This window comes from Trifolium pratense, linkage group LG7 (genome assembly GCF_020283565.1).
Source record: "Trifolium pratense cultivar HEN17-A07 linkage group LG7, ARS_RC_1.1, whole genome shotgun sequence".
NCBI lineage: Eukaryota > Viridiplantae > Streptophyta > Magnoliopsida > Fabales > Fabaceae > Trifolium > Trifolium pratense.
The window spans coordinates 43,670,175-43,682,888 of record NC_060065.1 but is presented as its reverse complement, the minus strand read 5'-3'; the positions used below and the strand labels follow the sequence as shown (position 1 = coordinate 43,682,888).

The 12,714-nt window shown below is 33.4% G+C and overlaps 2 protein-coding genes across 2 annotated transcripts; both read left to right on the top strand.

The window, feature by feature from the left end:
- Positions 1-528: 528 nt before the first annotated feature.
- On the top strand, positions 529-5,146 carry LOC123895143 (phytosulfokine receptor 2). Its single transcript, XM_045945366.1, has one exon. It carries the CDS (start codon positions 1,614-1,616, stop codon positions 4,785-4,787), a length of 3,174 nt encoding a protein of 1,057 aa, XP_045801322.1. The 5' UTR covers positions 529-1,613; the 3' UTR covers positions 4,788-5,146.
- A 4,148-nt stretch (positions 5,147-9,294) lies between these two features.
- On the top strand, positions 9,295-10,543 carry LOC123895142. Its single transcript, XM_045945365.1, has 2 exons — positions 9,295-9,669; positions 10,106-10,543. The coding sequence occupies exons 1-2, from the start codon at positions 9,562-9,564 to the stop codon at positions 10,358-10,360; spliced, it is 363 nt and encodes a 120-aa protein (XP_045801321.1). The 5' UTR covers positions 9,295-9,561; the 3' UTR covers positions 10,361-10,543.
- Positions 10,544-12,714: the final 2,171 nt, after the last annotated feature.

Below are 12,714 nucleotides of genomic sequence, written 5' to 3'. Positions count from 1 at the left end.
AAATCTAAAATAAAAATAAGGAACTAAATATGCAATTAAGCCTAAAAAAAAATTACAATATAAAATTTAGATATGCAAAAACAGATATAAATTACTAAACTACAATAGATTTCATTGGATCAAATTAAATTTTCTTAGCTCGTTTCTCGGGTAGTAGTCCCTTGATTGATGAGTCACTTTGCAACCTAGAGATACTTGGCTCGAAACTTGACATTAACAAAAAAAAATAATTTAATTTTCTTAATTAAACATGAACCAAAGCACATATAAACTTATTTTTAAATCGTCCTGCGAGCTTAGCTCAGTTGGCAAAAACAATGTATTATATATGTAGGAAGTCGGGGTTCAAATTCCGGTCATCTCACTTCTCCATTTTAAAATAAAGAATTTCTAACAACTAAATTACATGAAGAAAAAAAAAACTTACTTTAAATCGGATAAAATTTTGCTTCAAAATCGATTCAAACTAATCCGAAAACAACTCTAGTTTTACTTTTACCTCCCAACCCACCATCCAATACCATCAAAGAACGGACAAAAAAATTAGGTGCCCCGCATTGACAATCAGAGAGAGAGTCATTTGTTAAAGTCAGCAAGTTGGACTTTTGTTGTTTCTGCCTGTTTCCCTCAACTAAACCTCTGTAAGTTGTCCATTGTGATGCAATCAAATCCAAAACATCACACAAGTCAGCACCTCTTTCTTCATTTCAAATCTACCCTCAAATTTATTTATAATTATTATTTCATTTCTTAGATTCTTATCAAAGATAAAAGAACTTTCCTTTTTCTGTCTTCAACTTTGATAAGACTTGTGTTCTTTATCTCTCCTACACCATCTTTCCTTTCATTTCAAAATTTTCTCCTATCTTTGTCTTCTCTAGATTCTACCCATCACTGTTTTTCCTTTGAAAAAAACATCATAAACAAATAAAAAATACATTTTTTTCAAGAGGGTTTGGTTTCAAAATCTTGCAGCAGATCTGTTTGATGAAAGGTTGTTGAGGTTAGGTTCTTTTGTCACTGTTTATGTCTACAACCCCCTTTTCTTTATTCACCTTAAATTTCAAATCTTTACTCGTTTCTAACATCTCAAATAAGCAAAGATTTGATTTTTCAGCAAAAGGGTCAAATTAAAGTGTCATTGTTGTTGTTGAGTTTATCTCTAATTTGAGTATCATGGGTTTTTGTTTTTTGAGTCAAAGTTCAAAACTTTCATGTGGGGACTAATGGATCTCACTTCCTTTACTTGTTTGTGTATTGATTGTTGTCTTACTTTCTTGTTTTTTTAATGGACACTGTTGATTGCTTCATTTACAAGCTGTTGTCATATGGTCCATGTTCTACTTTGTTTAAGGGTATCCTATCTCTTTCTTCAAGGTTAGTGTATTTTTTTTAGGAGTTTTCATAGATCTCTTGTTCTTGGGATTGGTGTGATCTAAGTCATATCCTTGAAATTGGTGCTTTTTCTTCTTTGCATAGTGCAAGTTGTGATTAAAAAAGGTTGCTTCATTTGAGGTTCTTGTCAGTGATACTATTACTAGCCTCTGTTGTGTGTTGTCTATGGGAGCTTAGAGTCTTTCTTTTGAGATAAACTTTATTGTTTTAGTTTCAGAATGGTGTTAGTAAGAAGTTTCTTGTTAACACTATTTCAATGTTGTGTCTTATCTTGGTTTTTTTGTTTGTCTTTGAGTCTTGACAATGGAACAAAATCATGTGATCCTAGTGATTTATCAGCTTTGAAGGATTTTGCAGGAAACCTTACAAATGGTTCTTCAATTTTGAAAGCATGGTCTAATGATAGTGTTTGTTGCAATTGGATGGGAGTTTTTTGTGGTGATAACAATGGAGAATCTGTTAATAGAGTGACCAAGTTGATCCTTTCTGAGATGAGTCTAAATGGAACAATTTCACCTTCTTTAGCAAAACTAGATCATCTCAATGTGTTGAATCTTTCATTCAATCATCTTGAGGGTAAATTGCCTTCAGAATTTTCCAAGTTGAAGATGTTGAAGTTTCTTGATTTGAGCTATAACATGTTATCAGGACCTGTTAATGATACACTTTCTGGTTTGAATTCCATTGAAGTGTTGAATGTTTCGAGCAATTCATTTTCCGGAGAGTTCTTTCATCTTGTGGAATTTCCACATCTACTTGCTCTTAATGTGAGTAACAATTCATTCACAGGTAGATTCAGTTCTCAACTTTGTAATTCTTCTAAGAATCTTCACACACTTCATTTATCTTCGAACCTTTTCGATGGTAATCTTGAAGGTTTGAACAACTGTAACAAATCTCTCCAAAGGTTGCATTTGGATTCCAATTCATTTTCTGGCCCTTTACCTGATTCTTTGTATTCAATGTTGGCCTTGGAGCAATTATCACTTTCTGCCAACAATTTTTCTGGCATGTTAAGCAATGAGTTAAGTAAGCTTTCTAGCCTAAAATCTCTTGTGGTTTCTGCGAACCGTTTTTCTGGCAAAATTCCAAATGTTTTTGAGAATTTTTTGCAGTTAGAACAATTTGTAGCACATGCTAATTCATTTTCTGGATCATTACCTTCCACTTTGTCTTTATGCACTAAACTTAGAGTTCTTGATCTTAAGAATAATTCATTGTCAGGTTCAATTGATCTTAATTTCACCGGTTTGTCCAATCTTTGTTCACTCGATCTTGCTAGTAATCATTTTACCGGACCACTTCCTAGTTCATTGTCCTATTGTCGTGAATTGAAAGTTTTAAGCCTCGCTAGGAATGGTTTAAATGGTTCTATACCTGAAAGCTATGCCAAATTATCTTCTCTTTTGTTTGTGTCATTTTCAAACAATAGCTTAGTGAATTTATCTGGTGCACTTTCTGTTCTTCAGAACTGCAAAAACCTCACAACTCTAATCCTTACTAAGAATTTCCGCGGCGAAGAAATTCCGCAAAGTGTACCATCAGCAGGATTTGAAAGTCTTGTGGTGTTAGCACTCGGAAACTGTGGTCTTAAAAGTTATATTCCTTCTTGGCTATTGAAATGCAAGAAATTGGCGGTACTTGATTTGTCTTGGAACTCATTGAATGGTAGTATTCCTTCGTGGATTGGTGAAATGGACCGTTTGTTCTATTTGGATTTCTCAAACAATTCTCTCACGGGAGAAATACCGAAAAGTTTGACAGAGTTGAAGGGACTGGTGTGTTCAAATTGTGGAAGACCGAATTTTGCTTCTTATGCTTTCATTCCTCTCTTTGTGAAGAGAAATACTAGTGCTAGTGGTTTGCAATATAATCAAGCTTCAAGTTTCCCTCCTTCAATTTTATTGAGCAATAACATGTTAAATGGGAGTATATGGCCCGGAATCGGTAAGTTGAAGGCACTTCATGTGATGGATTTCAGCAGGAACAATATCAGCGGCACAATTCCGAGTAGTATTTCAGAGATGGAGAATTTGGAAACATTGGATTTATCTTATAATAATCTATCTGGAACAATCCCTCCTTCATTTAACAACCTCACATTCTTGTCGAAGTTCAGTGTGGCGCATAATCACTTGCAAGGTCCGATTCCAAGTGGGGGGCAGTTTCTAAGCTTCCCTAGTTCGAGCTTTGAGGGTAATTTGGGACTTTGCAGGGACATTGATATTGATAGTACTCGATGCAAAGTTGTTAACAACATGAGGCCAAATTTGCCTTCTCATTCGTCAAAAAAAATTAGTAGAAGCAGTGTATTTGGCATAACAATCAGCATAGGGGTAGGGCTTGCTTTGTTGCTTGCAATTATCGTGCTAAGAATGTCAAAGAGGGAAGATAAACCTATTGATAACTTTGACGAGGAGATGAATACTAGGAGGTCACACAGGTTATCATCCGAAGGATTTGTTTCATCGAAATTGGTCCTTTTTCAGAATTCAGATTGCAAGGATCTCGCAGTTTCTGATTTGTTAAAAGCAACAAACAATTTCAACCAGGCAAACATTGTTGGCTGTGGCGGCTTCGGTCTTGTTTACAAGGCATATCTTCCGAACGGCATGAAAGCAGCCGTTAAGAGGCTTTCTGGCGACTGTGGTCAGATGGAACGCGAATTCCAAGCCGAAGTTGAAGCCCTCTCGAGAGCTCAACACAAGAACCTTGTTTCTCTTAAAGGCTATTGTCGGCATGGCAACGATCGATTGCTAATTTACTCATATATGGAGAATGGTAGCTTGGATTATTGGCTTCACGAGTGCGTGGATGGAAATTCAGCTCTGAAATGGGATATACGACTCAAGATTGCACAAGGCGCGGCTCGTGGATTAGCTTACTTGCACAAGGGGTGTGAACCGTTCATAGTCCACCGTGATGTTAAATCTAGCAACATACTTTTGGATGATAAATTTGAAGCTCATTTGGCAGATTTTGGTCTCTCAAGACTACTTTCACCGTACGATACTCACGTCACAACAGACTTAGTAGGAACTTTAGGTTATATTCCTCCAGAATATAGTCAGACACTGACAGCAACATTCCGTGGCGATGTCTATAGTTTCGGCGTTGTTCTTCTCGAGCTTCTTACCGGTAGAAGGCCTGTGGAAGTCATCAAGGGGAAAAATTGCAGGAACTTGGTGTCTTGGGTTTATCAGATGAAATATGAAAAGAAGGAGCAAGAAATTTTTGATCAAGCCATTTGGGAAAAGGAGAGGGAGAAACAACTATTGGAGGTTCTTGGCATTGCTTGTAAATGTCTAGACCAAGATCCAAGACAAAGACCTTCGATTGAAATGGTTGTTTCATGGCTTGATAATGTAAGATTTGATGGCATTCAACAATGATAGTTCTTGCTTTGGTTGGTGTATCATCTTTGACAAAAAACATACATTGTAAAGCAAGTTTGTTATATGATGGTTGAATTTAATGTTCTTGTCATTTTTTGTTTTGAATAGGTAAATGTTATTATATATATATTAGTTGTTATGTTAATATTTTCTCTTTTCGTTAGGGTTTTAACTTCAATCGATTTGTCTGTTAATTTCTTTAACCCTCAGCTCACACCAGTTGAGATATCCCGAAGTTATGGCTACACTCTTATTTCAATGTTTAGGCCTGTTTTAACATGTACTTAAAGCAATAATTTTTGTGTCAAGAAATCTAGCAAAAGCAATATAAAAGTGTACCCTTTTCATTTTTATAACTTATAGGGTGTTCTGTTGTAGTATTGAGTGTTCTACTGTGCTATGCACTTGATTTAATGTGCATGTGATGCATGATGAGTATGACAAATGATTTCAAATCCTTACAAATTTGGATTTGTCTTCATTTTTCAGGCTGATTTTTTTGTCTTGTCTATGACTCTAATTAAATCATTCAGTTTTGGATATTTTTGTCTCCATTGTTGATTGTTGGTTAGATTCAGTGTGTGTGGCTGGAATTTGTGGATTGTGCTTGCACCTAAATAGCATGCATCGACAATGTTTTCCCTCACATTTTATACTCCAAACAAATAAATACTTTATTCAATGAACTTAAAAAGTTTTTTTTTCTTCTTATATTCAAAACAGGAATAGTAGTTTTTAACAAGTTTTGATACCAAAGTAACACATTTTATATTCAATTTCTACGTTTACAAATCAAAACTTAGTTCAACCGGAAGGTATAATATTGTGCATTTAAATAGAAGCTCCAAATAATTATATATTCGACATTAGCGAGTTCAACATACGCGTACCGCGAATATAAACATGCACTATATTGTTCAATTAATTTACTATGCCTCTTTTCAATTTAGGATTTTTTGTTTTTGTTTTTAGTATTTATGTCATCCTACTTTATTCTCCCTGGCTGCCTTATTTGACTTCAAAGAATCTATTACATACATGATAATATTGACATCAAACTTTTTTCTAGATTAAAAGCTATGTTATTTTCTCTTGTGGGAAATGAGGATTGAAAACTATTTGATAGATTTCAATGGTGAGGTCAAAGAGTTGAATAGAGGGAGGAAAATGATACATTAACTACTTTTCTTTTATAATAAAAAATTTGGTCATTGTATCAAGTCATTCACTTAGAAAAGGGTGCATAATTCATAGTGGTTTAAGGCAGAAAAATGACCTAGCAATTCTTAAAATTTAGGCATCATTGTCCAATACATGATGAGTGGAACATGCACTTGGGAATTTATCAATTGGTTAATGAATTAAATCCCAACACAACATTGATATGAAATCTCACTCTATTATTATACATGAGATGAGATTCTCATTTCATGATGATTGATGATACACCTCTAATCAATTTCTTATTAATACACAACTTATAATTATTGTGTTAATTAGAAAGAAAAAAAAAATCGTAAACATAACTCAGTTGATAAAAATATTATATTGTACATATACACGAGTCGGAACTCAAACCTGAATTTTCCAAATTGTATATGTTTGATTTCTCTTATTTTAATTGGCAAGATCTGGCTGCGGAACACCAACCCATAAAGTGGCTTTCTAATGGGAATGGATTAATGAAAGGAATTTTTTTGGTTGAAGACTCAAAAGTAGCCTCCTTGAAATTCAGTATTAGAAACAAATTTGAATTAATTTAAACGAGGAAATCAATTAATTACATCACAATAATTCAAATCCTAAATTTCACAAGAGTAAATTTCACGGTAAATTCTAATATGTACCACTTTATCAAGTGGTCCATGGTGAACCAGTTATGAATAACATTATAATGAATAAGAATTTTACAAAATTCACCGTTAGATTGAAAGTTTATATCATATAGATCTTCAATAGAAAAATTTAGACAAATTAAAAATCATTTGATATGTTATTGAGACACATCAAGATTAACGGTTTATTAAATAACGTAAATCTTGATGGGTCTCAATAACATATCAAATGATTTTCAAAAAATTTTCAAAAATTTATGGATGATCTATACGATATAAACTTTCAATCCAACAGTGAATTTCGTAAAATTCATATTCGGTAGATTACTTGTCCATGGTAGTCCACCATTGCATTAGCCTAAATTTAACGCAGTGTTTATCATTTCAGCCCACTATTAATATTTAGATTTAGATATATGTTAGGTGGTGTAAGTAGTACAATTAAGTGCAAATTTTCAATCTAAAATCCCATGATCCAACTAGTTGCAATAACACATTTAAATATGATTAAGACTTTTGAGGCAGTTGAGGTTTTCCTTCATGTTTGTATGACAAGTTGATGTGAACTCACCTAATATGCGCAAGCCAATACAAAATGTGTGGTGATAAATATGTCCAAGTAATCTCTTTTCCACGTATGGTGGTCAATAGTGACTTATATTTTAAGGAAAATGCTAAACAGTGCTCCCGGGGCATTGTTTAAGGAACCAAATATAGTAATATTACATTGAAGTTTGTGCGGTCAACGCCTCGAAAGTGTAAACATTATTATTTTTAATTTTAAAATTTCCTTTTTTGGTTTCCTTAACCAGTGCCCCGGGGGCACTGGTTAGCATGACCCATATTTTAATAACATGTAAACTTTATAGAAACAAATTATTAAATGATATTGGTGAAGTCGTTATCATCTAGGAAAGTAGAAGCTTATTATAAAAAATAAATAAAAAGTAGAAAGCATCATTGAATGATGTTAAGGATTAGGAAATTTCCTCCTCTGGATTGATGTTTCTTTGAAACTAGAGTTGTATAGGAGAAAATATAGTTAGAAAATTAACACAATGGTCATGGTGCAAGATGGAGGCAAAAACGGTGCATTGAAAATGAGTCATGATATTTTTTACATCAAAATTTTGATATTTAAATAAGGTGTGTTATATGATTTGTGTGTGTGTTTTATATAAGCTTTGTGTGTATTTTCAAAATACATGTAAGTTGTATTTTATTTATCCCAACCATTTTTTTTTAATAATTCAAAATTAGGGATTACATATTTTACCATTTATTTAAGAGGTTCAAATCTCTTACTATTAATCTATTGTTGGTGTAGGACCTAATTTACATCGGACTAATAGTTTTTTTTTTTAATTTTTTTTTATAAATAAAATAGAGAAAGCTAACTAGTGCTAGTTTAGATTTTGATTATAAGGGTAAGAATAGGCAAACTGAACTAGTGTAAAGTCCAAATATAGTTTGATAAAAAAACTCAACATAGCTCGTTTTTGTTATTTATTTTTTCTTGGTCCAAGACTCGCACTTGCTAGTTGCTATAAAATCGTGTTGAATCATAAGAAAGCATATTTGAACACTGCATAATATAGGTTCCAAAATTAATCTTTTTTCGGAACATAGGTTCCATACTTCCATAGAAAATTGGAACCAAATTCAAGAATATTTTCAAGTTTTTGGGGGTTAGAAGCAATGTGGGAGGTCTAAAGAGCAATTTTCTAAACATAAGGCCTTTCTAGCCCACAAGAGCACATACCTTTTCTGCGGCCCAAGATCACTTGCTGAGATGCATCGAATCTAACTTAAAAAAACCTTTCCGACACATTATCATAAGATAATGGAGCTTTTAACGTAAAGTTTTTCTTTTCGCATCCTCTATTATTTTTTCACGTGTTCTACGAAATGACCATAATTTTTTTCTCGCTACTTAAGTAAGTAGCCTCACTACATAAGTAGCGAACTCAATTCACTGATTATGTAGTGAGTAACAGTTTTTTAACTCAACTCCAACGTTTGCACACGTCATGCCTCCGGATGAAATAACACCATGGTTTGAAAAAAGTATTGTCCGAAGGATAGTACAAAGGGGCTGATTGATTTAGACGCGACGTTGGTGAGATTTATTCAAGCTTGATTCGTTTGAGGACCTTTGACGAAATCACGGCGTGCATAGTAGAACCCGAGAACGATGAACTAATTAATTTATCTAATCAGTAATCTCATTTGTTTTTGTTAAATTTATGTTTTTCATTTATGTTATTGTTTATTATCTTAATTTCAAGTTGTTATTCAAAAGTTCATCATCTAGACCTATAGATTTTTGGTCTAAGAGGTGTTTGTTGTTTAAACAACGAATCACAAGATGTTTCGCTGGATAGCTAGTGAATTGTGCATGGTTTCGCAGGTTAACTAACGAACCCTTATGTTACAGGTTTTGCAGAAACAAAAATAGGAAAGGGAATTAAATTGAATATAGAGATTAGTATTAGAGGTTACACCAAAAAGTTACATAAAAAATATATTTGGTAGACAACACTTTAATTTCAATTAGCTAGTTTTTCAGCTATCAGCTATAAGCTAACTTTTCAGCTATCAATTAACTCAGCTATCAGCTAGTTTATAGCTTATTTTTACCAAAGTAACTCTAAGTGGTCTTTAAAAATTACAAAAGTAGTTCAATTAATTGTTGGGTTCATAGTGAGCAAATGGTGAATAACACACGTACCCGAAACGTGTCAAACTGGACCCTGTTAACGTGTCGTTGAAACCTCAAAGACGACACTCACTGTACACGTTGCTTTCACCGTTTAATTAACTCTTCAATATATATTATGAATATGAATCAAGTAGCATAACGTAACATTGAGATATCTAATTAAGCCAAAGAAAGAATACGAGGTTGTAGTGTTAATTAAGGTTGCAAAATTGCCATGTCGTTCTTAACTAAGAAAACAATCCACATTGCTACCAAATCTATGTATACATCTTCTCGCATAATTTCCACAGCTTCATTTTCCACGGCTTATGAACGTGCCGAAGTATATATATATACCCTTCTCTTTCAATTTATGCAACTTTTCATAATTATTATAGACTTCAAAGTTGGGAACATATGCATCTTTTTACGTCTCAGTCAAAATTGGTGTTTATATATATATAATTGGCTATAACTTCAATTGAAGTAGATAACGTGATTGGTCCAATTTATGCAAATTTTCACAATTATTATGACTTACATGTTATAAATTATAGTAGGTTCACAACATAGATTATACTATGCAGTAAAAGTTTGGTATTCTAACCTATATTCAAGAAATAGAGGTTTTCAAATTCCTCTATAAATTAATATAAAATATTATTAGTGGTGTTACTATATGACTAATTATTTGTCTATTTAAATAATAATAATTATAAATGTGTTAAACATATAATGAAGTGAAATATAATCTTAATAATGAAATTAAATTGTTGTAGGGTAGTAATGCGGTGGCAGAAGCAAATAGTGATGATGGGGGTGTGACGATGGAGGGAATGTACAAAGGAATAAAGGAAGAAGATAGGGCTATGACAAGTGATCCAGCAAGAGAGGGTCCAATTAAAGCCGAAGAAGAAGGAGATATTGTCAGAGATACTGCCAAAGATAGCATGGATGGAGCTTGGATGGCAGCTCAAGATGCTAAACACAAGGCTATTAATAGAGATGATGATGATGATAAGAAAAGGGATTGAATTAATTAATGCAACAATGTTAATTTTCATAGTCAAAATGTTAGTGCACGAGGAACCGATAATTAAGGAGGAAAGCATGACTTATTTGTGGTTTAATATTTATTTAGAAAAAATTGATGATTTTTAATTAGTTAAAAATTTAGTGGTTTAATTTTATAAAAGTTAGAACATATATTATAAATGCTTTTGATTTTCACAATGTATTTGCATGACCATCCTTATTAATATGATTTGATGAGAACTTTTCTAATAAGTTGATACTCCTTTAGTTAGCCTCTATGATTAGGCGTGACACGTGTCGGTGTCCGATACTCGTATAACACGCATACGACACGTGTCTGATTGGTCAGACCGGTGTCCAAAAAAAGTTAATTTTTTCTTTACTTTGACACTCCTTTGATCGATGTGTGACACCTATAAGATACTCACACGATACGTGTCGGACAAGTGTGCCAAAAAAATTTGTTTTTTCTTTACTTATACTCTCCTTATGCATATATCATGCATATCTACAAGAGTTAAAGATGGGTCGAAACAACAATATTTATAGTTTTTTTTATAGGATGGATAAATAAAGGTAAAATTTTATTATATCTTATTTTAAAACTTTTTTTTAAGTAATAACTTGTTCAACTTATATTTACGTGTATATATTTTGATTCTCAATTTATATCTTTTTTTATAAATATGTAGTAGTGTCAGTGTCCTATATTTTTTACATTAACGGTGTTGCCGTGTCTGTGTCGTGTCGCCGTGTCCGTGTCGGAGTCCGTGCTTCATAGGTTACTAAGTATTAGCTATTGTAAGTACTTGACAATAAATATTTCTTTAGTTAAGAGCAGGGTGCGGGTCAATCCATGAATCCGCCGACCCATCCAATTTAACCAATTATTTACCCGAAACCGTTCATTTGCGGGTAGAATCCGGCTCAACCCACCATTACCACAAGCAACCGATTCGGGTATTAGATTTGAGTTTTTGAATCCGTGTACCCAACCCCGTCATGATAATGATGTTTTTTTTTTTTGGAAATTTGCTACTCTTATTTAATTTATTAAGTGTTATGATTAAGGATAAATTTTTATTTGAAGTTAAATCGGCGTGTTTTATTCAATTTAAGTGTTAAAAATGTGTCACAATTGTGTTAAATTCTTAAATTGTATTATAGGTTTTTTTAGAAGTTTTTAAAAAGTATATTTTTTTATCAATTTTTTTTTAAAATTTTTTTTATGAACAACTCGCGAACCCAACCCAATAAATATTGAACGGGTTGGGTAACGGATTAGGCCAAACCGGCCCAACCGAACCAGCGTACATCCCTAGTTAAGAGTAACTAGATCGTAAGAATGAAAGTGGAATTGCTTTGTAGAGCGTAATGGCTTCATTCTTAATTAATTCTACGAAAGTGAAATACAACACAAAGTTTTATTGTTCGGGACTCGACCAAAATCCAATATACGTTGCCCAAATGCTTTGGGATCAGCCTAAAATCGCTTCTTCACGGAGGCTTTTCGTTCAAGTCAATGGTAACAAACACGATAACTATTGTACACCTCCTACAGTGGATATTCTCTCCTATACACTCACGAAGTTGTTAGATTCATCTCAACGGTCATCATCGTCTCTAATGACAGTTATTGATTTGCGATTTGTTTTCCATAAATTTGGGTTTCCATGAATTTAGAGCTTTCTTACCGTTTTTCTGGACTGCTGAACAGTTCGTTCCTGGACTTGTTAAAAAATACACTTCAAAAGTCGGATTGAGATTACCAGATGAAGGGGAAAAAGAAAGGAACACAGAGTCTGTTTATTGCTCAGCACTTAGCAGCGTTTCGGTTTCTATCTGTCGAAGTGATATTGGTTCGGATCTTAACTACCGAAATCATCTTAGGGACAATTTCGTCAGCTTGGGGGGCCTGGGAGCAATGCACTGGGCCTAAAGAGCAATTTTATATACTTAAATATGGCGCAAGGCCCATAATTAATTCCATACATAAAATCATGATCAAATTGTCTATGTTATCAGGCTTATCTTATGCTACAACTATATTTCTTACATAAGGATCCTACTTATTATATTTAAAAGTTTTTACTAAAAAGAGTTCATCCTTAAGATGTCGGGAAACTAGTTACATTCCCTATAACTACATTCCTCTACTAAAGTTAGGGAAAAACGTCTCTTCTTTCATTCTCGGTTAGTTAGGGCTTTATCTTTCATTCGCTTTCGCTTCCTCACTTGCTATCGAGTGAAGCGGTGCTGGGATAGAATTTTAGAGCAACCTGGGTGAGACATAGATCGCCAGTTTTCGTGTGATCATTTTCATTATTGCACATAGAGTTAGTAGTCATATTTG